The sequence below is a fragment of the Oryza glaberrima genome, chromosome 7 (genome assembly GCF_000147395.1).
Source record: "Oryza glaberrima chromosome 7, OglaRS2, whole genome shotgun sequence".
Classification (NCBI taxonomy): Eukaryota; Viridiplantae; Streptophyta; class Magnoliopsida; order Poales; family Poaceae; genus Oryza; species Oryza glaberrima.
This window is the reverse complement of record NC_068332.1, coordinates 2,420,784-2,434,374: the sequence shown is the minus strand read 5'-3', so window position 1 is coordinate 2,434,374 and position 13,591 is coordinate 2,420,784. Positions and strand designations below refer to the sequence as shown.

General features: G+C 45.3%; 1 protein-coding gene, 1 long non-coding RNA gene and 1 pseudogene across 5 annotated transcripts; 2 read left to right on the top strand and 1 right to left on the bottom strand.

Annotated features, from left to right (window-relative positions):
* The first annotated feature begins 306 nt into the window (after positions 1–306).
* LOC127778956 (uncharacterized) lies at positions 307–5,927 on the top strand. Of its 4 annotated transcripts, none has more exons than XR_008018589.1 (5): positions 307–813; positions 1,168–1,397; positions 1,483–1,579; positions 3,435–3,505; positions 5,571–5,927. It is a non-coding gene; the product is annotated as an uncharacterized LOC127778956 (long non-coding RNA). The 4 variants fall into 4 exon arrangements; XR_008018587.1 differs by having other exon boundaries at positions 1,133–1,397; XR_008018588.1 differs by lacking the exon at positions 3,435–3,505 and having other exon boundaries at positions 1,133–1,397.
* Positions 5,928–6,364: 437 nt separating this feature from the next.
* On the top strand, positions 6,365–8,261 carry LOC127778632 (uncharacterized; annotated as a pseudogene).
* A 52-nt stretch (positions 8,262–8,313) lies between these two features.
* LOC127779952 (patatin-like protein 3) lies at positions 8,314–10,734 on the bottom strand. Its single transcript, XM_052306883.1, has 4 exons — positions 10,022–10,734; positions 9,517–9,945; positions 9,211–9,273; positions 8,314–9,115 (listed from the first exon to the last, which is right to left on the bottom strand). Exons 1-4 carry the CDS (start codon positions 10,487–10,489, stop codon positions 8,831–8,833), a joined length of 1,245 nt encoding a protein of 414 aa, XP_052162843.1. The 5' UTR covers positions 10,490–10,734; the 3' UTR covers positions 8,314–8,830.
* Positions 10,735–13,591: the final 2,857 nt, after the last annotated feature.

Genomic DNA, 13,591 nt, shown 5'->3' with positions numbered 1-13,591 from the left:
CCCATTGGCCTAATTGCAATTTTGGCCGACGGCAGCAGACGGCGCGGTCGACCCACCGTCTGCCACGTCAGCTTGCCGCCCAAGGTCTATTTTTGCAATTTTTTTGTCGATAGATTATTTCTGTAAATATTAAAAAAAATTCTAAAAACGAAAAAAATTCGCGACCCGACCAGATATTGGGCCGAATCTAGCCCGCTACGGATATTCTCTGATGGGCCGTAATCTCGCATATGCTTAATGGGCCGTAAGTTCGTAAATTTGTGGGCCCACTCACGGCGATCAAAACCTCCTCCGCCGCTCCGTCGCTTCAGTTCCGCCGGCGGCGAAACTCCCGATAAGCGAAGGTTCGCCGGCGGCGGCGCCATCGGTGGTGACGTCGAGGCGTCCCCGGCGGCACCGACCTCTTCGGCCTCCCCTTCGTTATGGCGGATCAGGAGGGGGAAGAAGCTAGGCGAGTGTGGGAGCGGAGAGGGGGATGAGCCAGCCCTAGGGTTTCGCTGCGAGGGCAAGCCGCCAATTACGCCCGCGGCGGGAACGCGAGGATCCCGAGTTGATCCTCGTCCTGATCTCCCTCGTCATCATCTTCTTCGTAGTGAGGCCTCCTCGAATCTCTCTCACCACACCATGATTGCCTGCTTAATGCTTATCAATGTCTCTCTCGCATTTGGTAATGATTTATTTTTTTTCCGGGGGGCTCGGTTTTGGTTTGATTTCTTCGTCTTCGTGGCCGGTAATTTCGTCCGCAACGAGCTCCATCCACCAGCGATCTTGCTGCAGCTGTGATTTGGGGCCATTTTGTCGACCTTGTCTCTGGTAGTTTATCCAGTGTCCTCGTCTGCATTTAACCGCAGAATTTACTAGTAGTACATTGGTTGTTCATCACCTTTGACAACTCATGTATAGTTGCACTTAATAACAGTTGTTAACAAATGCAATTATGTTTTTGTCAGCAAAACCACATTGCTAATTTTTACTAGCTGCTAGGATGGTTAGTACATAACTCTACTTCCTTTTACGCGTTCGCGAAAAAAATAACTCTACTCTGTACTCCTAGTGCTGAACCTGTAATTTATCATTATTATCAAATGCGCCCTTTTTTTTATGTTTACTACGCTATTGTCTTCTTTTGCAGTGCAATTATTAATATATAGTTCATGGCTCATTTAGGAGAAAGTTTCAGTGGCTGTTATAGCTAAGCTTTAATGCCATTTTGCTGGGCCCAGAATTGTATAAACACATCAAAATTGCCGCCGATGATGTTGAGACAAAGCAAATTGTGTTTCAAGACACCCAAGATAAAATGCCATCAAATATAATATCTGTTGTGCAATGCGGAGGATCCATACATCTTCTCTGGTCTCAAGAAGCTAAATTTTCTATTAAGCCAAACATCACAAGTAAGCCCTAAATCCTTTCCTTGTGGCAAATCTGCGGAAAAATTATTATGTACATAGGACTTTTGTGACACTCCTATAACCGCAGGACAACCAAACACTGACTATAAAACGACTCAGCTTCATTTTGGTGACCTTGGTAGATGAGATACAGAAACCCAATTATCATATTAAATTTGATCAAGGTATGTTTATGTAATATGCTCTTTAATATGCCCTGTATGGTTTAGTAGTCACAGGTTTTGCATAAATCAACTAGTTTACTAGCTTGGTAATCCTTTCCTTGTGGCTATTCATCCATAAACAGATTTTGTGGATTAATTCTTATTCAGGTTATTGAAAAGAAGCCTCGTTCGACTTTATCTAGTGTACAATTTATAAAAGCAATTGACCACATAAACAAGGGGTTATCAAAGGATAACCAGTTAATGTTCATTCATCTGGACATTACTTTCTGTGCATCCCCTCATCCTAATTTTCCGTTTACTATGTTTTTGTCAGTGCAGGAACTTTATATCCTTTTGCCTAAAAAAATTGTCTAGCATGTCATGGGTGGTTCTCAGGGAACCACTTTTAGCTTGATAACCAATTTTAGTCGGACCCAACTTGTTCTTTTTCGTGAGTTCCATGCAATCAGGATATTCTTTTTGAAATCATCCTGGGAGCAACTTTTAGCTAGTGCACAATGTAGTGAACGGTTTTACAAGACAATGCATGTATATATTTTTACATTAACCTGGAACCAATTTGTATGCTACTAAGCATTTTTTTCTTATGTTGAATTCTTTGATGTTTGCTGAAAGATACACAGTTTGTGCATATTGAGGATTCCTGGTGATCATAGTGTTCATGAACTGCATATCAACTTCTTTTCTCAACTTATTCAGAATTTTATCCACAAACTGTTTTAAATTGTTTTGAATCTCCTGTGGAGAACACTTTTTTGCCACTAAACTCATTTACACTGCTGGCAGTAGTTACGAGTTTATAACAGTATATTTTATTTAATATGATGATATTATCTAAAAAATAACATGATAAGTTTTGAATAAAATTCAGTAAGGACTGTAAGGATCAATTCATTAAATGTTCAATGGTTTCACCGAGTTCAGTTATGTCATGCATAGGGAGCAGAAAAAGGGGCTCAATTCATTGATTATCCTAGTTGCTTGGGAAATTCGGAAACACCATAATGACAGTGTTTCCAACGGAGCGGATCCAAGCGTCATGGAGGTGTCGAGGGCAGTGTCAACAGAAGCTAGGTTTTGGTTCCTGGCTAGAGCTCTTGCGCTCCAAGATTTCCTTTGTAGGTCACTAACCCAAGGGCACTAGGCTGGTTTTTGGTCTTTGTACGGTGGTTTTTGGTCGTGTATCGCCTTGTGTGATGCTAGTTGTGGATGTGTTCTGGGTGAAGGGCTCATGAGCCCTTGGTTGTATGGGTGGTTTGTTTTCCTTCTTAATGAAATGAAGTACAGCTCTCCTGCGTTTTCTAAAAAAATTAAAAACTTGTGAGGATTGTGGTATTACTCCAATTCTGATATCATCTAACATGAAATATTTCAGTTGCTAGCTTTTCCAGTTTTAAGCACTTTCTTTGTATGTAATCAGGAACAATCTTCAGAAACATAATATGTACTAAAAATGATTCAGAACTTAAGTATTGCTCTATTGATCAAGCCAAATCATTTCTACATATTCATTACAAAATAATTGTAAAGCTTGAAGGAAAACATACCATCTCTCTGTTTTCCTGATTGCCTGGTCACAACACAGGCATAGAGATTTTGATCAGCATGTCAATACATAGGGAAAATGAGATTGGAAAAATAACAGTATTTACATGTCATTTTGCAATCCTTTACTAGACGAGTTTTAGTCAATAGGCTTTTTTGGCAGATGAAGTTTTATTTCTCTCATAAACATGACAATATATAAGAATATTTTTATATACATGTCTTGTTGATGCACATTTATATTTTGTGCCTTTTCGCTTTATGGCTTTGTGTAGTATGATAGCTTAGAAAATTATAACATGGACAGACCAACAAGGGAAAGGGATGCTTAAATACCTTTTCGAGCAAACTGAAACAAGGGAGAAAGCCACATGGCAGGTATTTTCTTCTTTGGATGAACATGCTAGCTACATTCCTAATTTCCATTAAGAAGTGAATGGTAACCATTTGTTACAACACTACCGTTCTTTTTTTCTGTTACAACACATCTGCTTTCCATTGTACAAGGCTTGTTGTTCCCTTCCCATCTGCATAGCCTTGATGAACTACAAGATATCACACATGAATCTCGAAAGGCCATTCAATTCGTTCAACATTTATTTTTCTTTTCCTTTAAGAAACTTTTGATGCTACACATATTTTTTTTTCATTTACTGAACATTGTTGATTTATGGTGCATCATAAAAATGGCAACAGCACTTGCACTGGGTTTGTCAGGGGTAATGTAAAAAAACTTTTATGGGACTACAATCACCATAAATTATAATGTATACTGATATGATGCAGCATTGTCAAGGCGCTCTACAAGCATTTTAACGTTGGAAGTAAGGTTTTTATTCGACAGTTCCTTTGGACTGAAGTAGATTTCGGCTTCACAATGTTTTCAGCGCGTTGCAACTTAAAATCATTAATTTCAGGTTCTTTATGATTTTACAATGTCACATGGAAGCTCTGGTTTTCCATGATGGTTCATGCAATGAGTTAGAAAAGTGAAATGACAAGGGAAGATACGGTTGGTAAATAACTAAATATGTGCTTTGTAGCACATATTTCAGTCCCACAAAAGATGGATAGTTTCATTCATTTATTTTGTACAGATCACTGTCTAATATGCATGTGTAATGTTTCATGCTCCCACATGTCCTCTTCTTCCATGTTTTTCCAATATAATGAAATATAAGAGTAAGGATTGCTAGGCATTCTAGATGGCAATACATCCTTGGATGCTTGAACTCCACTCTGATGCATGCATAAATTATAGGGATGGTTCCACTACCACTTGCTTTTGTTTCTTTGTATAACACAGGATGGTTCCACTACCACTTGCTTTTGTTTCTTTGTATAACACTTTATAGCCCGTGCCTAATAGTAAGAATTTAAAGGAACCTGAATTTATAACTGAAGAAATGACACCGGGAGCATGCTTTCAAAAATTATTTTAAGGATTAAAAATACATTTTATTACCACCAATCATATAACCATGCTAACAGAAATTTGGACTATTAAATATCTGGATTTTGAAGATTTTGGGTATTACATTAGTATAGATTAGTTAGATTATTCATTCTTGTGGTTAGTGTTACTGTAGATAAGGGGCTATGAACTCTTGAACAATGACCATTAATGTTTGGTGGTATTTACTGCTACTGTAGATGTGTTAGCCAATGACTTGTACTCTCCTGGTTCATGAAATCACATGAATGGAACGTGAGTATCTATATCCTTTTTTAAGTGTATCTTATTTTCTAATTTCATGCTTGGGGTTTTTTCTAGCAACTCATTCAAAAGAAAATGTTTGGTTCGATTCATGTTGCCCATGATGTGCATTGAACATGCTTGTTTACTAGTTAGAGACAAGGAGAACTTCTAGTGATTAAAGGAACTACAAAGGAGAAACAAATAACTCTACATTGACTAGTATGAATTTGTAGTGCTACTTTGATTTTGAAACAAATATCCATATAACAAGAGAAACAAAATGAATGTGGCTTGGGAGATATGGAAGTATAGGAATGAGTGTGTTTGATGGGGCTAGTTCTATTGTTATGATTGTCATTCACACGGTCTTTGGTGTAGGCTGGGGCTTCTAAGCTCGGCGAGTTCCTTAGAAAGTTGCTTACCCCGGCTGGGTAAGGTCAGGGCGAGTGAGTTGTGTTTGTATAGCAATCTGTTGTTGTTTGGAGTGTAAGGTGTTTTAGCCACTCCCTCGTCGTTTCTTCTTAATGAAATGATACGCATACTCATACGTATTAAGAAAACAAGAGAAGCAAAATAGGACAGCAATGATGCTTCTTGCACTACTCTAATGCCCAATTTCTGTTGCAAAATTGGCAGATTCTGAAGGCCAAATGATTTATCGTTTATGTTAAGCAGAAAATATATAATTGAATCCTTTGAGTTATCCTGTTGCCGCCATTCACAAACTTGGCATCCTTCTTGCAGTTATGGTGGCTGGCATTGAGATGAGACATCAGAGGCGCTGGCAAAGCTGGATAGGATTATTCAAAGCTCTATATATTGAGAAGATTGGCAAAGCTGAAGTCGTGAGCGCGTGAGGGTTAAACCTTATAAAGGTTATTGTCTTCAATTTGTGGCAAGGTGTAGAGTGCACTAGTTGGGGTTATGTTGGGTGTGATCTGAAGGATCAAGGATAGAAAAGGGTTTCAATTGTCTGCTGTGAGCCCTGTTTTGTTGTGCTGCACATCCATCCTGTAAACTGGAGTACTATGCTTTCAATACAGAGCAGGCATTTTTATTCCTTCTCGCAAAAAGGAAAAATGCATATGCAAATTATATATATGGCAGGTTTCTTCTTTTTCACTGATAAGTTTTGATTCAATATACCACAAAATCTGGCTCATTTTCTTGACATGAATGTATATGTATTCCTCTACATTATTACTACAATAATAACCTAATCAGTCCAGCTTAGACGAGGCGATCATCTGGACCGTCCGTTGCAGATTGGACGGCATCCATTGGAGGTGATGAATTGAAAAAATGGAATCTCTCGCCTTACACGCGTCACCCACACATTGGCCGCCCGCTGCTTTTCCGTCCTCGAAAGCTGTGCAGCAGCAGCAGCAGCAGCCGAGCGAGACGAGGGAGCGAGAAGGCGAGCACCGCGTGGTGGTGGTGGTGGTGGATTCGATTCGATTCATCCCCCGAAACCCTAGCCGCCGCCGCCACTTCAATTCGCCTCCGGTCGCCGACTCGCCGTACCGTACAATACAAGCATGTCTCCGCCGTTGCTGCTCCTCCGGGCGCTCACCCTCGCCGGCCGCAAGGCCAAGGCGGCGTGCCTGCCTCGCCCCCGCGCCCTCGTCATGCTCGCCGCCGGCGCGCACGGCGCGACCCGGGCCACCACCACCGTCCCGCTGCCGTGCCTTCCGTGGACCCCCGCCCCCGCCCCCGCCCCGAGGAGATCATCATCGGTGGCGGCGCGGACATGGTGTCGCCTACCGCCGCTGCCTCCGGTGGCGGAGAAGCCATGGTCGGAGTCGGGATGTCTGCTCCTTGGCTGATCGGCGCCGCCGGTGCGAGCGCGACCATCAAGTTGGGGTCGGATCCGGTGGCTCCGGCGACCGCCACCGAAGACTCTGCTCTCCTCCGCGCTCGTCACCTCTTGAGCAAGGCAGAGCAACACCACCTCGCCGCGCACCACGGCTACGGGGAACGGGAGGGTGGATCGTCCAACCCCCGGCGCCCACGCGTCGCCGCGGCGCTCGTCTGCCTCGTCAAGAACCTGCCGCTGCCGGCGATCCAAGGCCCTGAATTCGTTGTGCTCGAGGCCGACGACAGCATGGTGGAGCTCATCCGCGACCTGATCGTCGCCGGCGGTGGCCATCCTGAGCATGGCGAAACGACCGGAGGCTTCGTCTCCCTGGCGCCCTGCGTGTTCGACGATGCGCGTGACAAGAAGACACTGCCGCCGTCATCGGGCATCACCAATGTCAGCTCTCTCGCCACTGCCAACGGCATCAAGATCATGATCCCGGTGCAGTCTGCTTCTAAAGGGAGTCGACGTCGTCTGTCCTCGATGCAGACCACTCGATGCCTCTCAAGTACTCCCAATGTCAGCATCCCTGATGATACCAGCACCAGCAGTGCCAATGGCGACAAGAGGAGAGCAAACAGGATCAGACTCGTTGATGTCAGTGTGAGAGTCACCGAGTTGGAGAAGCTTGTGAGGAGCCTTGAGAAGAGACTGGAGGATGTGGAAGCGAAATGGGACGCCAACCTGCGTATTGCTGAGTTGCGCGCGGACATCGCTGAGAAGCGCGCTGATCAGCTTGAGAAATTGCTGGAGAAGACAGTGGAAGGTATGGAGAGAATGGTGAACAACAAGATGGAGCAGACGATTACTTGGGTACTGCAAAAGAACTTCCAGCAGGAAGAGTTGGCTCACTCTCGCCACAGCTCCTTGCTCCTACACTGCACTCAGCTTGCTCAAGAAATGGCTGCAACTAAAGATGAACTCCACTCAGTGAGGAGAAACTACAGGTATGTATAAATACGATTAATATATCGCGATTCAGCTTTGTCGTTAAATTGGATTCTGACAAATGGTTACTTCATATGTTGTGTGATTGTTGCAAGGGATTCAGCTCTGTTTATTAATCTGACAAATGGTTTGCCTCATGTTATGTGTCCCTTGCAACTTGCAAGGGACTCAACTGTGTTGTTGAATTAGATTCTGACAAATGACTGTTTCTGTTGTGTGTTTAATTTGTTGCAAGGGATCAGCTGTGTTATTAAACTGACAACTGATTGTTTCATGTTGTGTGTTTGTTGCAATGGACTCACTCAACTGTGTTGTTGAATTAGATTCTGACAAATACTAAATGATTTGCTTTCTGTTGTGTGTTTGTTGCAAGGGATGATATCCTGACCTCCAAATTCACCGTGTCAATCACTGCGTGGCGCATCGTGCTGGTGCTACTGGGGGGCTTCGGTGGAGTCACGGCGTTCTACGTGCCTTACGTCATCAAAGATATCAAGCTGGAGACATGCGAAGAAGTAGCCAAGAGGATTTCAGAGATGCTGCAGGGTATCGCGGATGCAATTAAAGAGCTAAGAGAGGAGGTGGAGGCTAATAAGGTTCCTTGGTGGAGGAGACTTTTCAAGAAATGAAACAAGGATCTGCACTGCCAGATGGAGTTTTCTGAACAAGTGACTGGAGTGTTGTGATGAGTTTGAACAAGTAACAGAGTTGTGATGATTTTGAACAAAGTGACAGAGTAATTGTGATGATTTTGAACAAAGTGATAGAGTAGTTGTGATGATTTTGAACAAAGTGACAGAGTAGTTGTGAACTTGTGATAAATTGTCTTCAGTTTCAATCTTATTCTGTTGTTTTCCGTTGTCTTGTTTCAATCTTATTATGTTGCTCCCGTACGGCGGCGCAAGCTAGCGCAGCCGGCCGAAGTCGTACTCCGGCGACCAGCGCGGCGGCGGCGGCTGCGGCCGACGAGACCATCAGCCCAAGACGTGATCCACTGCCACGCATTTAATTAATTACAGGAGCAAGCAGAACAAGGTGAAAATTAAATGATCGGTCGAGATTATTATTTAATTAACATGATGCAGTACGATTGTATGATAGTATGATCGATGTCCATCGCCGGAGGTGCACGAACAACACCGCAATACGCCCGGCGGTCGGCCGGTCAGCCACCGCGACACCGCTCGCCGTGGCTGACTTACGGCTGTTTCTTGCTCACATGGCAGTCCAGTCCGCTGCCGCCGCCGCCGCCGCTCGCCGCCGGCGGAACATGCTGCTTCCTCCGGCCGTGCTCCTTGATCAGCTCACGCGCGAACCGCTCCACCTTCTCGGCGTTGGTCTCGCCGGCGAGCCTCCTCCCCTGGAACATCACCGCCTCCACGTTCCTCTGCTGCAGCATCGCCTCCGCCACCCACACCGCCTTCTCCGCCGTCTCGCCGCCGCACGCCACGCCGCCGCCGCGCCGCCGCGCCACCCCCATACCCTGCACGAACAATTTCAATCCATCCACCCAAATCAAATCAAATTCTGATCGATTGTACTGCAAAAATCTCAGAGGTTTTGACTGTAGCCTTTTACCTGGATGCGGACGTAATTGCTTGTCCTGTGTTGTCCGAACGCCATGGCGACAGCTTGATCTACCTAATGGGATCGGATTGGATTGGATGGATTTCAGCATTTGCATTTGCATTTGCATGCCAGATCAGATCTCAGTCTCATGTCGAGTACTCCGAGCAAGACGAGACGAGATGCATGCGTACAAAAATTGTACTAGCAAATTAATTATGCGGCGTACTCTGTTTGCTTCAACTCTACGTGTGCGTGTAAAACAAGAGTGAACAGTGGCGTCCGTGTCGTGTGGTGTATTGATCGGGGGGCACGTACCATGTCCGACGCGCCCTCGGCGGCGATCCGCGCGATCACCGGCGTCCTCGCGCGGTGGCGGCTGCTGCTGCCGGCGGCCTCGCCGGTGCCGATGGAGATGACGAGCAGGTTGTCGACGCCGGCCGCGGCAGGGAACTCGCGCCGGTTGTTGAGAACGTGGGTGATCGCCGCGGCCGTCGGGTTCCCCAGCGCGACGCCGCTGCCGACCGCCGTGATCCGGGTGACGCCGTCCACCGAGGAGGCCTCCACGGCGGCGGCGCCGTCCGAGGGGGCGCACGTCGCGGCGCAGGCGTCGCGGAGGCGGAAGTCGTACGCCGGCGACTGCGCGGCGTCGGCGCGGGAGAAGAGGAACGGCGCCCGCGTCGCGAGGTCGTAGCACGGGACGAGCACCGGGCGCACCGTGTCCCGCAGCGTCAGCTCGCCGAACACCTGGTTCACCAGCCATGGCGCGAGCTTAGACGCATACCGAGTAGTACAAAAAGTAGACGAGCACGCGAACGCCAACCTTGTGGAAGGCGCCGGCGGGGCGGCGGAGCAGGCCGCCGGCGCGGGACGACCACCCGCGGCGGCGGACGCGGCGGAGTAGGAAGCCGAGCGCGTCATCAGCGGAGTACATCGGCCGCCCACACGGGCCGCGCGCGAACAGCATGGCGGCGAGGACGCCCCCGGCGCCGGAGCCAGCGGCGACATCGAAGAAATCCGCGAGCCGCGCGGCCTTGCTGCCGGCGCGCCGCTGCACCGCGGCCTCGAGCCGCACCAACGCCGCCGCGGCGAGGAGCCCGTCCTCCGGGCGCGCGCCGCCGTCGACGGAGAGCACGCACACCCTGTTCCCTCTCGACACCGGCGGCGCGCACTGCAAGCTCTTCGTCTCGCCGCCGCCGCCGCCGCCATAGCCGAAGAGGAACTTGCTCTCGAGGATGGAGAAGATCTCGTAGGTGAGCCTGTCCGCCGCGTCATCCTGGCCGGCCTCCATGGCGCCGCTAGCTCCCGCGTTGCCGTGAGTTAGCGCGCGAGAGGTAGAAGAAGAAGAAGAAGAAAAAGGCGGGAGAGATGGGAGGCGGAGGCGCGCGAAGGTAGGTGGCGCGCGAAGGTGGCATGTGTCCGTACATGTACCGATGTACGGACAAATATACGGAGATCGCGTCTACGTATACTTTTTTTTTCGCAAGGGGTCTCGTCTACGTATACTCACTGTATGAAACCGTACATTTGTACGTAGGAGTACGGTTTGGGTCAATTTGGTAGTAGAGCAATTAAGCGTGTAACCGTGCGTGATTAATGCTATTGATGACGCGCACGTTAATTATGAGATGTCGTGCTGGATTATTCGTGGCCGTGACTGACATTATTAATTTGTGGCGCATTTTTTTTAAAGACGTACGGCTGAGATTTATGCCTTCTCTTGTTGGGTGCGCATCCAATGGCCAGGATGCCTTCTTCTGCCTCTAGCGACATTTGATCCACCTAAAAATTCATGGAAACTCCTGGGCTTTTCTACCATCTAATTTCCTAACACGAGTTTGAACTGCACTCCTAACCTCTCTACATATCCACGTGGCATATTCTTTGAGGTTCTCGACATGAAGATCGAGGTATATACCTTTCCACTATTTTCTGTTAACTTTGTTATTTAGTTGTTCCGAGAAGTTTTAGAGTTAGACACATGTATTAAAAGAAATGATGAAACTAAATAAGGTATTGTGATTGTTCTATAAGAGGAGGTAGACAGGAAATTTGAATAGCGAAAATTTCTGATATATTGTGAAGAGAATATAGTTAAATTTGAGTAGTTATATTTTATAACAGAGGGAGCTAGATAGGATTATTAAGATTGGCAACGACGATATTTCTCTATTTGTAAAGTGGTGTAGAGAGGTATATATATACATCGTAATGTCAGTGATGTGGTATACACTTATAATGTGAAGTATATATACCTCCTAGCTAATAGAACTTTCTACACCTCATTAAAAATGAAGAAAAATTCAACAACATATATAGACATAATCCAACCTATAACTAATAATTTATAATATTAATTGTGGTACCTCCTTTTAAGAGGTATATATGCTATTTAAGGATGGGAAACCTCATATTCTTTCCCTCCCTTAGACTTTTTGCATTGCAAAAGCTCGTCGCTGTAGTGTTTCGATCTCCTCACCACAATTTATTGACCTAACTCGACCATATTGGACAATTTAGTCTCTTTTCTATATATCCGTCATTAATATATTATTACTACAACTTTCAATAATAACCAAATACAAGAAATTTAGAACTAACCAATTAATGGAATAGGGACGTAAGCGCAGAGGTGGGAAGACACTATCATCGGTAGACCTAGAGTTTGAAAGTTCTGAATTTGCCGACAATTTACCAATCAGCGAGGACATAAACGAATGGTGTGAAACGTGAACACTGATATATAGTACGCTTAACAAAATATATTGATCGTGCATATAGCATAGGCATATATCAATGTGCAGAGTTGTGCATCTCAAGATCTTTCTCACACTTATTAACTGTTCACCCATTTATCCCTCGGGTCTCGGCTTCGTGCTCCCAAATCATCTCTCTTAATTATTGTCGCATGAGAAATAGAGGTGACCACACAAATGTATGAGAATATAACATACTCCCTATGTTTCCAAATATTTGACGCCGTTGATTTTTTTTTAAAATATGTTTGACAGTTCATTTTATTCAAAAAATTCAAGTAATTATTTTACTATCATTTGATTCATTGTCAAATATACTTATATGTATACATATAGTTTTATATATTTCACAAAAGTTTTTAAATAAGACAAACGATCAAACATGTGCTTAAAAAGTTAACGGTGTCAAATATTTATTAACGGCGAGAGTATATTCTAACAGATTTATGGATTATTAAAAAAAAGGTAATTAAACCAACATTTTCTCAAGAAAAAAGAAGGGCACATATATAGGACAGTATATATATATATAGACAAGAATGTATGGCATATTACAGCCATAGGGATCGATCAGAGACTGCAGTTTCTCATATGTAGCACATGGCCAATAGGCACAACACATGAATATATGCATGTTTATTATTAATTTTACTGGACAGATATCTGCAGAGATAATTGAAAACTTTGGATAATAAATGAATTGATGCGTGCCCGGCCCACAATACGTTGCAAGCACCGCTCTATTATGATCTTATCTGTAATCTGTGCTATCTTGCTTTGGATTCCATGCGTGCACAGCTTGCAGCACAGCTAGCTGCACAGGCAAGGTACTCAGTACTAGATGTATATAATGTGTAGGTGGCAAGTCGCAACTCACAAGTGTAACAGTGTATTTATACAGTTGGACAAAGTTGTGCCACAATATCTTTAATTGTTTCAGCAGCAGTCAAAACAATAATCACTATATATGAATATGTGCCACAATATCTTTAATTGTTTCAGCAGCAGTCAAAACAATAATCACTATATATGAATATGAATACCTCTCAATTTTTTTTTTGGAATACGCAAAAGGATTGCGCACTTTTGTATTAAGAGAAATAAAATTTATACAAATGGCGAACAAAGAAGAGAGATAGGGGAAAAAGGGGGGGAGGAAAAAAAAAGACTTAAGCCTACTCTCGCTATTACAATGTGACGACCGAACGACCAAATACGCTAACTAGGGAGCGCTGGCGACAGGGGATGGGCAAGACGCCACAGGGCGGCTTCTTGCGCCATGGCTGTGACAACCTCAGGCCAGGACCGGGAACGGTTTTTGAACACACGGTTGTTCCTTTCTTTCCAAATGGACCAAGCGCCAAGAGTCACAATCGTATCGAACCCACAACGACGCTCCCTCGGAACTTTGAGCCGGCAAGAGAGTGCCACTCATGGAAGGAAACAGCGCCAGAGGAGAAACACTGAGGGAGGCCGAGGCTTGAAAGGACAGTCCACCATAGCTGGAGGGACTCGGGGCATCCAATCAGAATGTGGTCGATTGTCTCTTCCACTTAGTCACAGAAGACACAAAAAGGCTGGGTGTGGCAGTCCACGCTTCTCCAAACGGTCAGCCATCCAGCAGCGTCGGTGAGCGA

What these genes read in the sequence shown, in the direction of transcription:
- LOC127779952 (XM_052306883.1), bottom strand. Translation starts at nt 10,489, where the DNA reads ATGGAGGCCGGCCAGGATGACGCGGCGGACAGGCTCACCTACGAGATC. An exon ending in CCGCCGGCGCCTTCCACAAG is followed by an intron (nt 9,946 to 10,021) that starts GTTGGCGTTCGC and finishes CTGGTGAACCAG; the next exon opens with GTGTTCGGCGAGCTGACGCT. An exon ending in GCAATTACGTCCGCATCCAG is followed by an intron (nt 9,116 to 9,210) that starts GTAAAAGGCTAC and finishes TTGTTCGTGCAG; the next exon opens with GGTATGGGGGTGGCGCGGCG.